Source organism: Eutrema salsugineum, unplaced genomic scaffold (assembly GCF_000478725.1).
Source record: "Eutrema salsugineum unplaced genomic scaffold, Eutsalg1_0 scaffold_1, whole genome shotgun sequence".
Lineage (NCBI taxonomy): Eukaryota > Viridiplantae > Streptophyta > Magnoliopsida > Brassicales > Brassicaceae > Eutrema > Eutrema salsugineum.
The window spans coordinates 4688500-4703561 of record NW_006256909.1 but is presented as its reverse complement, the minus strand read 5'-3'; the positions used below and the strand labels follow the sequence as shown (position 1 = coordinate 4703561).

General features: G+C 31.5%; 1 protein-coding gene across 1 annotated transcript; it reads left to right on the top strand.

The window, feature by feature from the left end:
* Nucleotides 1-12875: 12875 nt before the first annotated feature.
* Nucleotides 12876-14856, top strand: LOC18028521 (protein DETOXIFICATION 51). Its single transcript, XM_006412813.2, has one exon. The coding sequence runs from the start codon at nt 13020-13022 to the stop codon at nt 14640-14642; it is 1623 nt and encodes a 540-aa protein (XP_006412876.1). The 5' UTR covers nt 12876-13019; the 3' UTR covers nt 14643-14856.
* Nucleotides 14857-15062: the final 206 nt, after the last annotated feature.

Here is a 15062-nt window from a genome sequence, read left to right as displayed (position 1 = left end):
CTTTCATTTTGTGCAGATATTTTTCTTTTACCATTTATATCTCTTTTCCTCTCCAAATGCTTCTATTTATGGAATCATATGATGTGTACTTTTTCCTTATCAAAATGTCTATATATGGTGGCCACTGGACAGAAAAAAGGTATACATATATGTTTCCCATGTATTAGATATACATGTGTCAGTGTCCGCATGTGTACATATATGATTTAACTTGAAGATTTGATCAAATCTAGATCGAAAATAAACAAATATTAAGTAGATTATTTGTTACAATATCATGGTTGAAACTCGAAAAAGTCATGGTTGAAACTCGAATCATATTTCTTTAGAAAACTCGTTAAGTTTCTCGTTTCAGTCAAAACCTCTGTACGATAATTGACTATTAAAAAAAATAGAATATGCTTGACTCTTTTTTTAAAATGTGCTAGAGCCTAGATTTATTAAATCCAGTTATAGTTTTGAATTAGTATTTTGATATCCAAATAAATGCTCCCCACGCGCGTAAATTCTGCGTGTATGGCTTAACACAAACTCTAGCAATTAGGTTTTGTTAGAACATCAGTTAATAATTAAAAACTAGTGGAAAATACTAAATTTATTAGAGCATCTCCATCCTTCGTATTTATGGAATTTTTAAACTTTTTTTAATAATAAATTTTGTGTGTCTAGTGGAACTCCTTTTTAACCCAAATTTTTGTCTTCTTCTCCAAACCAATAAAAAACTAACATATGTCTTACAAACTCATAAGGATCGACCTTTATATTAGAACTTTATCATCCAGCTTTTAAGTGTTTTAATGATTTTGATTTCTTTTTAATGGTACTTTAAACTTAAAAACCTCATAGGATATGAAAGATGGAGATGGTCTTATAACCTATTTTCGTCCTTGATACTATAGGAATTAGCGTACAAAAAATTATATTTTGAATGGTTGGATTGGATTCATGTGGATGATGAGGTGTCTGTACAATGAGGTAGCTGGCTACTTACGTGTACCAACAATTCTTGATTTTTTTTTTCTTTTTCACTTTTTACTTTTATGTTAAACCCATGCATCACGTGCTTCATGACTCGATATTGTTCCTCTTTCTTTCCAATTTGGTCTATCACTCTTTTTTTTACGTTATACTGCAATCATGGATATACTTTTATTTTGTTAATGTAATATACAATTGTTTTTACCACAAAAAAAAGTAATATACAATTGTTGAGGAAAAATACAGACTAAAATGAGATTCAAAAGTTAAGTTGTGCACATCCGATTAAAATCGATTTCAAATGGTATTTACTAAAAAAATATAACGTACCTAAACATTACAAATTACAAAACTGTAATTTTTTTGTATTGATAATTAGGAGTTAATCTAAGGTTTTGTCATCCAACTATTTTTTCTAAGATGTGTAATTATCAAGTAGTCCACTCATTGACCAAATATAAGTGGTTAGATAATTTTACGTTCGAAAACAAAATCTTATAAATTTGTGTATAATTATATATTTTTTAGTTAAGGATGCAACAATACATATCTAGAGTACTCTTTTTTTAGGTAGGACGTCCTCTATTTAAATTTTAATAGAAGTAAAACTTAAACAAATTCAAAAAGAAACTCTACCAAACTTACTTGCTTTGATTACATTTTCCCAAAAAGGTCGTTTAATTTTCTACTTCGATTGGGTAACGATTATACATCCAATAGGTTTGAGCTTTCGTAAAGGTAAACTTAATACTAGTACATATTAGTTTCTCTCTTGAATTGTTCATTTGAATAACCGATCACCGAATGTATAGTTAAATAATAGATTGTCATTTTTTGAATGAGGTTGCTTTATGTATAAATGCATCGTATATACAAGTATTCTTGATTCAAATAGACATGTCTATACGTATATCTTTGTAATTATAAATATATAGAAAAGCAGCTTTTGCGACCAACCAAACACATGTTGTTAACTGCTGGTACTTTTCAAAAGTACAGTTCTTTAACTGATCTGTCAAGTTCAACTGAAAATTATACAACTAAATAATAATTAATTCATTTTTAGCCAAACAACTTCAAATAGTTTACAATCCCTTATGATTATTCCTTTGTTAACCTTCACATTATATACTCGTTATATTTTAATACAAAATTATTTCTTCCTTTTTCAAATCTGTCTTTCTTTTCCGGATTTGGAAAACTTTTGTTCGAATGGTTGAGACCAAAACTGGTGTTAAGTCGAGTCAGTACTGTCCAAATTCTTTTTAGTCATTTATTCATCACCGACCGAACTAATATTCATTAATTTGTTAGTAATTTTTATTCTATTTATATTAACTAAAATTAACCAGTTCATATAATTCTTACCCTCTCATGTAGGTAACGGTTGGATTTATCAAGATATATTATTTGCCATTTTGTATATAAATTCAACATATTTTTCCGAGACATTCAATTAGTTTACAGTTAAAAATGTTATGGCTCTGATAAAATGAAATTATATGTAACTTTTACGGGAATAAAAAATATAATAAACAACCAATTATGTTAAAAAAATAGTATATGGCAAGGAAATTATGGTCCAGTTATAGCATCCTTTTAAAATATAACGCATGGAGGTCTCGTCTCTTGTTATTTGAAGTCAAGATTGATATTTACAACAACAACAACAACAAAAAAAACCATTTACTTGACAGAAAGGAGTATAAATTAAGCATCTAGTGGTTTTAATCCATTGGTTTCTCATCGATCCAAGTACAGTTCAATATCATTTTGTGCATCTTTGGTCGCTTTATTGTTCACATGGTAGATTTTGGGTTGTAGCATGGGTTATATATATATAAAGGATCCAAAAGCACAACGAAATTACATATGAACTTAATTTAGTTTATCATCAGAATTGAAGCCCATCTGTTATATACACACAAATGGTGCATATATACATAAACAAACCGGATTTATGTACATATATACTAATTTTTTTATATATTCCCATGAAACCATATATAAAATCTTATGAACAGTGATGTTCCATCTGCTCCATGTTTTGTAAAGTGTGAAATAAGATAGGTATATATGATCTTGAGATGTGTTATATTTTATGTTATCTCCTAAAGACTAGAAGTGTCTAAAAATGGAATAATGGGCACATGCATAAGTTGTGTCATAAGTTGTGGAGATCGAAAAGGATCCACTACATACTTTACTTTATCATTTAATTCGATCTATATAAACGTATACAAAAATCATACATTATTGTTATACGAAGGTGCTCGCTGCAAAATTTTAACCTGTAAAGCGATACAAATATCGTGTTTCCGTGTGTATATCCACATATATACATACGCGGTGGTGAGGCAAAAAGATGGACTTTCAACGAGTGAAGTTGTCACCACAGCATAATTGTTTGTTGATGCCCTTGAGGGTCAAATTATTTTTGTAATTTTGCTGAATAGAGATTATACTGTTCTTTGGTTTTGTTTTTTCTTCTTTTTTCTTCCCCCTATTATCTCTTTCATTTTTAAATTATTTTAAAATAATGATTTATTTTATATATATATATATAAAATAAATAAATATATATATATATATATGCTGACTTTTTAGCCTTCCATAATTTGTTACAACCAGATAATACATGTTTTAAAACTCAACTACGAATTATATATATATATATAATATATTCCAAATAAATAATACAATTTCTAGTTTGAATTTATATCAACATGTAAAATTAATGTAGTTAAGATCTTAACTATAGAGTGCATGATTTGTATATATATATATATATTATTTTATTCCGTTTTTTTTAATTATTCTGGTAACTATATGAGAAAACTCCATATATCTTTTGCACAAATATGAAAAAAAAAATTTATCAAACATACGAACTGTAAATCTATTATATAGACATGCAACAAAAACAAAAACTTAGATGAACATATATATATTATAGATTCAGAGATTTAATCGCACGGTATTGTTTTCAATAAATTACTATTTTTATCATTTTAGTTAAGCCAATAGTTGATACTTGATACCACAAAATTTACGCGTTAACCATCAATAAAAAGTAGGATAAGCATCAGCTTAAAAGACTCGATTATAAAAATTCCATGGACATATAAAAATAAAAACATTTGATTTGTTTCCCACTTGTGTCTTAAAAACTCTTCGATTAGGCCCGTTTCAAAAAAAAAAAAAACTCTTCGATCCGTAGTAGTTGAATACTGTATAGAGAGTTTTCAACTTGTGTCTACAACTAGTACCTTTCCCTTTCTACTATCAATGAAAAAGCCAACCACTGAAGACAATATTTTTATGGAATTGTATCGTCTAGCACTATTGATTAATGGTCATCAAGTAAAGCTCTTTATAATTCATCATTGCCTAAAAAGTATTTACGGTGAGTTTTGCTTTTACGAATGTGAAGACCCGCGTATACACGCGGATTTATTATATTATTTATATTTTTTAATTTGTGTTTAGTAAAATAAAATTTTTTCTATCAGTCTATGAGAGTTAACTTTTTATCTCTAAGAAAATTATCCTAACAAATACAATCTAATTTGTGATAGAAGACATTTGAAGAATTTGTTTAATGTTCTCTAAACTAACTTAAACCCAAAAAAAAAGTGGTTTGTAATTTTGTGATGAAACCATATGTATTTATTAATAAATCTGTCATACTTTCATATTCTTGTAAGCTCTTTGCCTTCTTTTCTAAGGTTGTCATCCATCTCCCACAAGCCTCGAAGTCATTCACCATGTGTTACCACCATTTTCTGATGGGATCGTTGATTTGACAAAATTAATAAGAAAACCGAACAAACCAATGATAACTGAAATATAGATTGATTCTTGCCCAATATATATCCAAAATTATCCCCCAACAAAGAGTAAAACCTTTATCTTCTCGATTAAACAGATAATGATCATGACTTTATCCTTCTACTACTCAGGAGCCTATAATATGATGATAATAAAGTTTTTTCAAAAGAGATACAATCTCAACCAAGTTTTTATGAAATCAAAACTCTTCGCCTGAATAAATTGGTATGTATAGATAACATGTGAGCTAACTTAAATAATTTCCAATTTGTCAAAATACAAGCAAGCTCTGTTTACAATATTATGTGATTATATTGACTTGCTATTTCAGAAGTGTTTTTTTTTGTTTTTCAGAATTGTCTATTTTATTTAAAAATATATTCATGTCACGATAACCACACAAAATCTTGTGACCAATGGAAGGTAGTATCTAGATGCAACTTTGATAATATGAAGCATCTCTATAGATATATCAACCAAAAAATATGGGTAGATGATAAGGAAGTACCTTAAGGTGATATGTGCATTCTGGTGATGTACCATGTGCATTGACCAACTTCCATTTTCACAATATTATGAGCAAGCGGCTAATATCATAGCATAGACTTCTAAAATATATCTATAATAACTAATTGACTATAAGGCACAAGTAAGATAATGTCAACCATAAAGAACATTAGATAGCTTTTAAATTATATCAGGAAGCTTAGAGAGAAAATATCAAACAACAAAATTGTTAGTGCGCATCTTACCGAGAAAATATATGTTTTTACGAGGATTCTTAGCGATGAAACGTTTTTTAAGAGAAAAGGAAGACGAAGAATTTAGAAATCGATTATAATACATAAATTAGAGATGACCGGTGGCTGATTTTAATTTGATTTTTTAAGCTGATGTGTCTTAAGAAGAGAAGCTTATGTGTCAAGCTTGTGAGACTTAACTGATTCTTTATATAATAGATAATCTATATATATATTATATATATATCATTTATATGACCAAAGTAAATGTCGGAATCTCACGTACATCATATTTTTGTCAACTTTCACATATCAACTATCAACAGACAAACAAACAAAAAGTAAAAAAAAAAACAGACAAATTAAACATGGAGATTTAGATATATGGTCATTTGGTCTGTTGTCAATCGTAGGATAAACCATTGTATTGTTTTGCACAATGCATCCTGAAAGATTGTAAAGTTTTGACCATATATATCTGTTTTTTTTAACATCACAATATATATATCTGTTTAGCTTCAAAAACTCAGTTCCAAATTAAACATCACACAAACATCCACTCGTTCTTTAAAAAAAAAAATTCCACGAAAATGCTTGGCATACAAAATATATGTCAAATGACTCAAATCTTTGCAGATTAATAATAAAAATTTAACGACCTAAAATCACATTAAATTTTATAGACTGCATCGTTATTACGTTGTTGATTGTAACGTCAAAACCACAAAGCTAAAAATGTTATAATTATCCTTGATTACGTAGATCACGTGATCTCCATCTTTTTAATCTATCAACAGGATATATTGTTTACCTGTATTTTGATATATGTTAAACTAATAGAACTCCTGCCATTGTCATGTCTCTTTCAAACCAAATGATATACGATCTAACAATTTATCTATTTCAACTCAATAATGGCATATTCCAAAAATAGTGCCGTTGAAAATTTATCGAACCACATATTATGTATACGTTTTCAATTCCCTCTTGTTCGAAAGATATGCATTAGATACTAGATACCAAAACTTTACATATTTGTACAACAATTGTCATTTTATTTTATCGAGTAACAAAGTATTTTACACAGTATTATGTTAGTTCACAGTATCACACGCGAAAACGCTTTTTTAACAGTTTGGCTACGGTGTATTTTGTTGTCTAAATTTGACCAGAAAATTGGCTATAAACCCCAAATAAAAAAGTTCCATAGACCTTTTAACTTAACTAGTCATAGTGGAGAAACGCAGCTTAAAAGTCAGATGAAAATATCCAAATAGTTGTAGAAAAACCTGATGTAACTATAACATAGCATATAATTATGAATGACATCATTTGAAGAAAAGAAAAAAAATAGGAAAGCGTAATGATGTAAATACATTAATTGAAAGATACTTAAACCCAAATGCATCGACATTCATGAACAATGCTCCGTGGAGGACCCACAAGAGAAGAAATGTGGTGGTTCGTATTATAGGGATAATAACCGTAGGATCTCGTACAACAATACAAGATCGTACGGCTATTAGGAGAAGGAAGAACATGTGAGATATCCAAAGTGGGACCCAGAGATAATCGAAACGGCGCCGTACAGAGGGACTAAAACGGAGAGAGGACGTTCTCCGTAATAGAAACACACAGTCTCTGAGTGTGTGTGGTCCCGACATAGAGATCTGACACAATTAGTCACTTGTCAGTTCACAGTCGTCAGTTGTCAGAAGTGACCCTAATTTCAGCAAAAGCTCCGTTTATCGCTAAACCACCAATTTTAAGTTTTTTTTTTTGTTTTTTTTCTTATAGCGATTTGTTTACGTAACCATTGTTAGTTTACGGTAACAAAGCTCTAAGTGTAGTAAACTTTTTCGAATCTGTTTTACAGGCTGCGCTTATGCTTGTTTTATAGAAGTAGAAATCAAATTAGAAATCGTCAATATATCAACCATTTAAATTTCAAATGAGAGAATCGTAGAAAAAAAAATCATATTTCTAGATGTTTCTCTGTATTGTTTCAGGAATTTCAGACAAGAGATGCAAGCGGACAATGTGCATTACAATGGTTAAATTATAATTAATGTGTTTCTCAAAAACAAATTTGAATATTAATAAACATATCAACTTATTGTATTGGTTTTCATAATCTTTGTAGAACTCTATCTTTACATTATACATTTTAGAACCAAATCAATTTTGGAGGTACACGTTAACGCTAAAATTGTCTACTTATGTATGTTAACTATAAAACTGCTTCTGAAAATTGATATGGACAATCCCCCCCCCCCCCCCACAACTATCAATAGAGTCAATTCTAACAAATTACACACACATACTCCACATATATTCATCAATTAAGTTTATATTAATTGTAATTTTTGTGACTAAGTGTATAGTCTACCTAGTCGTCTTACTGCCTTGTGGAAGTTGTTAGTTGTTACGTTCTGCATTATAGTTCAAACCTTACTGAGATGGGAAATATTTATCACAGTTTTTTCCAATCGACGAAAATTAGAGACTAAAAAATTAAGATATTCCATAAAAATCAAAAATAATAATCATAACTTTTTCTTTTATCACAAAATTTAGATTTAAAATGTGAGTTCGGAGACTATTCTCTTTAAAAATAATCTCCACTCCAAATGGACTCGAACTAGAGTTATCTCCTATTAAGAGACCACCAGACTAAAAATTCACTTGAAATAATCATTTTTTTTGTGAACAAACAAATTATAAGACGACAAATAAAAAAGAAAAAAAATATACAGTAGACGGAAATCCGAAAACACTGCTGTTCAAGATATGAATGTTTGAATTAAGAGGAGTCGGTCCATAGACTGAAGCACTATAGTCTAAGGAGCCAGCTTATCTTATCTCATGACTCATATAAGAAAATGGATATACAAAATTTGGAAAGAAAATCTAGAAAGAAAAGTCGAAAGGATAAATGTAAAAGAAATTTGCATGAGAGAGAGGGCACATGTCCCCTTTTAGCCTTCCGTTCTTGAAAGGGAGGCCAAAATAGTTTCACGTCTGTATTTTCTCAGCCACTGGCTGTGCTCTTATTTGGGACCTCCCTTCAAATAAGTAAATTTTTATATTTTGTATCAATCTCTTTTATTTCCTTCTCATTTTATTTGTTGGTCGAATATATATAGATATATATAGATATAAAATTAATAAAGAATTTCCAGATTCCAGCTGTGAATTTTAACCCTTTCTCGATCGAAAGTATATTTTGGCGTTTGTTCTGTGACCATCCTCTCGCGACGTCACCGTTTTCATGTCCATGCAAAATAGTTTGAAGATAATATATCCCTATCCCCACTTTTCATTGATTATATCTACCTTCTTCTACCCTATACATATACATATACGCATCACCATTTTATGATTTGAATGAATAAAATACAAACGAATATTCAGTTATAATGGGTCATAACGGGTCAATTCTACGAATAAAGCTTTTTATGTGATAAAATACGAATTTACTTTCTTCATCATGCACGATTAAAAGCTTACAAATAGTTGTCAATTACTTTGATTTGACATATTTTGATAACTAGACTGACGTATATTACGCAGATGTATCGAATGTGTTTTATTTAATGGAAAAACACGTACAGACCATGCCTATATATAATTTTTTGTAGGTGCATTATACAAATTTTTTTTAGCATACATGTGTTGTAGTAGTCGGTAGGACTTACCATTAGCTTATATTCATTCCATATATGTGGTATAATTTCGAAAATCATCCAAAAACAAAATTAGGTTTATGTTAGAAAAAACGTTAACACGCACAATATCATTGTACCTACTAACTAGCATCTCAATTTTCGTTCAAAGCTATGTTTTTTTTTAACTTAGTGAACTCGGGTATATTTAGTAAAACTAATGTTAAAAAGTGCTCATTTTCATGAAACAGGTATGTTAAGTTGTTAACAAATACTCTCTCTGTTTTATTGTTACCTTTTCAGAATTTTATATAAATTATTTAAAAAATTCCTTAAAACTAAGAAACAAAACTAAAAAAAAAAATTCTTAGAACGGAGTGAATAATAGTTACGTTATACTTATAATAATATTTCATGATCAATTTAAATGTTTCACTATTATTATTATTATTATTATTATTATTATTATTATTATTTTATTATTGGTGTTGTCGCTGCTGCTGCAATATTAATTGATTTTTATGATTGTCTACATCACAATGAGTACGAAAATGTGTAAACAATATATATGGTTTGTACTATAAGTCACACTTTCAACATTAATTCTTGATCAAGAGATTGGTGGAATGTTATCTTCTTTCAAATAAATAGCCCCCCTACCAAAAAGTATATACGATAATGCATGACCAATAATGATGGATTACGTATAGGCCCATCGTTGAAACCAAATTTCTCATTCAGAATCTTTTATTTTTGTTGAGGTTTTCATAAATATATTGGTTTTTAACCGGATTCAATCCAAGAATTTACAGACGTTCTAGTACTAGTGCATTGACAAGTTTAACTGCAGCGTGATAGTATCTTTGAAAATTCGAATTTACAACTGAACTACCAATACATTATTTCTATTGCAACCCGAACTTTGATTACTTATATGGTTTACTTAAATAATTCCTGTATATTAATCTCATTGTAACATAAGTGACATATTAATGTGTGTGAAGACGGTTTTTATTTAACAGAAGATAAATTATATTGGAATTGAGCACAATATATATAATATATATATATATATATATTATTTGAGGGGAAAACAAGAGAAATGAATTATTTTTGAAACAATTATTGGAACGTTTCAAAATGAAACTGAGAATGGAGAATATTTTAAAATAGAAAATCCAGAGGCTTGATAAGTAGGTCGAGGCCCCCCTCTATGTAGTAAACGCACACAAAGTCACAAGAGCCTTACACTATTTTATCCCTTTGCTTCAAATCTTATCGACGGAAAACACTTATAACCCATAAATGATTGTATAAATTACAAACCATTAGGTCTATACACATCTAGCTATATAGATTAGTAGATAGTGTATGCAGATTAATTGTTATAAGAAATAAGAAAGATAGTATTTCGATTTGACAGAGACAGATTTTTTTTTTCTTTTGTTAAAGGAAAAAAAAAACTTTTTCTGTCAAATCTAAACACTCTTTTATTTTTATCAAAATCTGTATACACAAACTACATAATCTACATAGCTTGATTTTCTATTCACTACATAAAAACTGAGTGAAAGACTAAGTCAGACCACACAATTTTAGATGTGCATAAAAATTGACATGATATAACTTGTACAACCTGGTTTCATGTTTATAATTACTATTTCTCATCATAAGCTATCATATTAATTTATATAACCCCCAACTGTATTTAAAAAAATGACAATTTGCATTCGTCAACATTACTACAAAAACCTATAGATATATTTATAAATTCATCTATAAAATAAAAGTTATTTAATAGTATATTGGTTGGAAGGTTATTTAGTCAAAGAAAAGCCATTAATAGCTGGGATTTAGCTATGAAGTGAATGCAAATGTTTCTTAGTTTACAAACAATTAGGGAGTATATAAATCTGGGATTGAAGTTGCTGTTAAACACTTAAACCTAATTTGTTCACTGGATGGGGACAAAATATGAAATAACGGTTCAGTTAATTGTAAACCAAATTTCAAGCTCTGGTTAAACAAAGTCAAACTAAACATTACTATTAGTATATCGAGTCTTTAACTATCAAAATTAAAGCTCTCACTTATCCCACGGTTTGAATTCAAGTTTTGATAAGATATCTAATAAATACTACTTATCTAATTAGAGATATACTAGTAAGAAAAACAATTGAAGCGACGGTGAATTTTGGTTTGTACTTTATATTTGCATAAATGTAAATAAATTAGTTCTGTTTCAAAATAGAACTGTTTTGATATTCTTCACAAATAATTATATATTCTAACATATCTAATATAGTTTTCATTTAAACATATTTTATCAAATATTATATTTAGTTTAATATATATAGTTCTTGCCAGAGATAAAATTCTATTTTTTTTAAAGAGTTCTAGAAGAATACTACTCCCTCTGTTTAGAATTATTTGATGTTTTAGAAGGTTTTTTTTGTTCAGAATTATTTGATGTTCTCACTTTTCAATGCAAAATTTAATGAATTTTTATAGTTTTTGACCTTTTATATTTTGCAAATTGTCTTTTTATTGGCTAATGATATTTAAATGGATTATAAATAATATTTTTAGTATAGGAAGAATAAAAATTAAATGAATCCTTAAATTGTGTGCAAAAACCTTAAACATCAAATAATTCTGAACAGAGGGAGTCATAACAAACTCTAAAACGATATTTTTTATGAAGCGGAAAAATCAACACGTTAAAAAAAAGTTAAAAGTAAAGAATACCAATATATATAAATGCAAACAAATTTTTTGTGCCACATGTTTCACTTAAACAGGATTCGATATTTCACGTGTAATGAACTTGCACGATATATCTTAATCAAAATCTACCTACGTAATTTAAAATTAGTTAGACGTTACGGTAAACTGCTTTAACATAAAAAAATAAATAATTATTAATGTCGTCTATGATAATTTTATCTTAGTTATACTTAAAAATTTGTTAGTTCTATATGAATTTTTGAATTTTTTGAGTATTTAAGACCTTGAATATCTGTATAAATAAGTAGCTTGGATACATATACATGCCATGCAAGGAAGTTTTAGTACACGATTTGAGTATAATTTTTGTCATCATATATATATATTAGTACAAATTGTTTGTCTAGATACATCGTTACGAATTTGAATTGAAATATATTAGTACAAATTATTTGTCAAGGTACCCCGTTCAAACTGTTACTTCCAATCGAAAAAAGAACTTAATCTTAAGTCTTGGTACATCTCATGATCTCATACACTTTTTCTCGATTTTGGAAAAAATAACACCTTTTATACTATTACAGTTTCGTGATTTTATCAAATTGATACAAATGCATAATTTTCTTGAAACAATAGTTTTTCTGCAATTTCGGCTTTGATACGTATATTCTATATTTTGCTAATACGTATCGGATACAGCATCTTTAATTTATGGTTCACCTGTAATCATATGGTAATTAATATCTTATTATACATTGTCAATTTACTACGTACTAATGCATAAATTCAAAAAAAAAAAAATACAAGTATATTATAAAAGTAGTTTAGATTTTTTTTTATGAAATAAAAATAAACGAAAATGAAGAAAAAAAAAGACTGCAAACTCCTTTATTAAGATAGTAAGAGAGAGCTAGAGGAGAGAAGAAGCATCAAATTTTCAATCTCTTTCTTTCAATTTCTTCACTTAAAACCTCAAAACTTGAGAGGGCTCTTCACGAGAGAACTCTTTCTCTTTCATATTAAAATCTCCAAAAAGATCAAATCTCTCTTCATCATCATCATCATCATCATCACCGTCATGTGTAACCCATCAACAACAACAACAACCACCACCGGCACCGGCACGGCCATGTCCGAGAACGAACAATCTAGAACCGGAATCTTCCTCGATCTCTTCTCGATCAAAGCCTTGGAACAACCCACAAAGCGAAATATCCGGCATTGCGAGAACAGAGGATCTCCTCTAATGTCAGAAGCTGTAACGGAGGCGAAATCTCTCTTCACGCTAGCTTTTCCGATCGCCGTGACGGCTCTAGTCCTCTACCTTCGCTCCGCCGTCTCCATGTTTTTCCTGGGTCGTCTCGGTGACCTCGAATTAGCCGCCGGTTCACTCGCCATTGCGTTTGCCAACATAACCGGTTACTCTGTTTTATCCGGTTTAGCACTTGGTATGGAACCACTCTGTTCTCAGGCCTTTGGTGCTCGCCGCTTCAAACTCCTCTCTCTCACACTCCATCGAGCCGTGGTTTTCCTCTTGGTTTGCTGCGTACCGATCTCGGTTCTCTGGCTAAACGTCGCCAAAATCTCGGTTTACCTTCACCAAGACCCCGACATCGCAAAGTTAGCTCAGACATATCTCATCTTCTCCCTTCCGGATCTCCTCACCAACACTCTCCTTCACCCAATCAGAATCTACCTTCGCGCTCAAGGCATCATCCACCCCGTCACTCTAGCATCTCTCTCCGGCGCCGTTTTTCACTTACCTGCTAATCTCTTCCTCGTCTCTTACCTCCGTCTCGGCTTAACCGGCGTAGCCATCGCCTCCTCCGTCACCAACCTCTTCGTCGTCCTTTTCTTAATCATCTACGTCTGGGCGAGTGGTCTCCACGCGCCTACTTGGACCGACCCGACCCGGGATTGTTTCCGGGGATGGGCTCCTCTGCTCCGTCTCGCGGGCCCGAGCTGCGTCTCCGTGTGTCTTGAGTGGTGGTGGTACGAGATCATGATCGTTTTGTGCGGGCTTCTCGTGAACCCGAGATCGACGGTTGCCGCCATGGGCGTTTTGATCCAGACGACGTCGTTTCTCTACGTCTTTCCGTCTTCTCTTAGCTTCGCCGTCTCCACTCGGGTCGGTAACGAGCTGGGAGCGAACCGGCCCAAGACGGCGAAGCTATCCGCCACGGTGGCTATCGTTTTCGCGGTGGTTACTGGGATTACTGCGTCGGCGTTTGCTTACTCAGTCAGAAACGCGTGGGGGAGGGTATTCACCGGAGACGACGAGATTCTCCGGCTAACAGCGGCGGCGCTTCCGATTTTGGGTTTATGCGAGATCGGAAACTGTCCTCAGACGGTGGGTTGCGGCGTTGTGAGGGGAACCGCACGGCCGTCGACGGCGGCGAACGTGAACCTCGGCGCGTTTTATCTGGTGGGCATGCCGGTGGCTGTGGGTCTCGGTTTTTGGGCCGGAATTGGGTTTAATGGGCTTTGGTTAGGACTCCTTGCTGCGCAGATTAGCTGCGCGGGGCTGATGATGTACGTGGTGGGGACCACTGATTGGGAATTGGAGGCTAATAAGGCGCAGACGCTAACATGCGCCGAGACTGTAGAGACCGATCTTATTAAGACGGTGGCGAATACAATAGGGGACGACGGTGAGAGCGATGAGACACACCCGTTGATTCGCGTCACGGTGCTTTATTAATTAATAAAAAAAATTATAAATTTATAATTATAATTTCCCCCCTCTCTTTTAGTAGAAGCAGAAAGTTTTGTCTTTCTTGAAAAAAAATTATAACATTTCTTTAATTTGTACTTAACAGTTTTTAGTTTTTTTTTTGTTTCTCTCCTTATTTTTTTGATGCCCTTATGATTGGCCGTCTATATGGAGTTCCATGAGGTTTTCTTTTATCCTTTAGTTTCTACACTTTGCAAAATATTTAGTTTGTGAGTTATTCACATAAACGCGAAAAAATCACAAGAAAACTTTTAAACGTAATTTTTCCTTCCATCTTACCAACTTAATTACGTCCAATCTGAGACAAAAGATGTTGGGACCATATAGCTGGAGCGACAGAGAATTAATTCTACCTCTTTTATTTTGAGATATTTGCAAATAAAGATA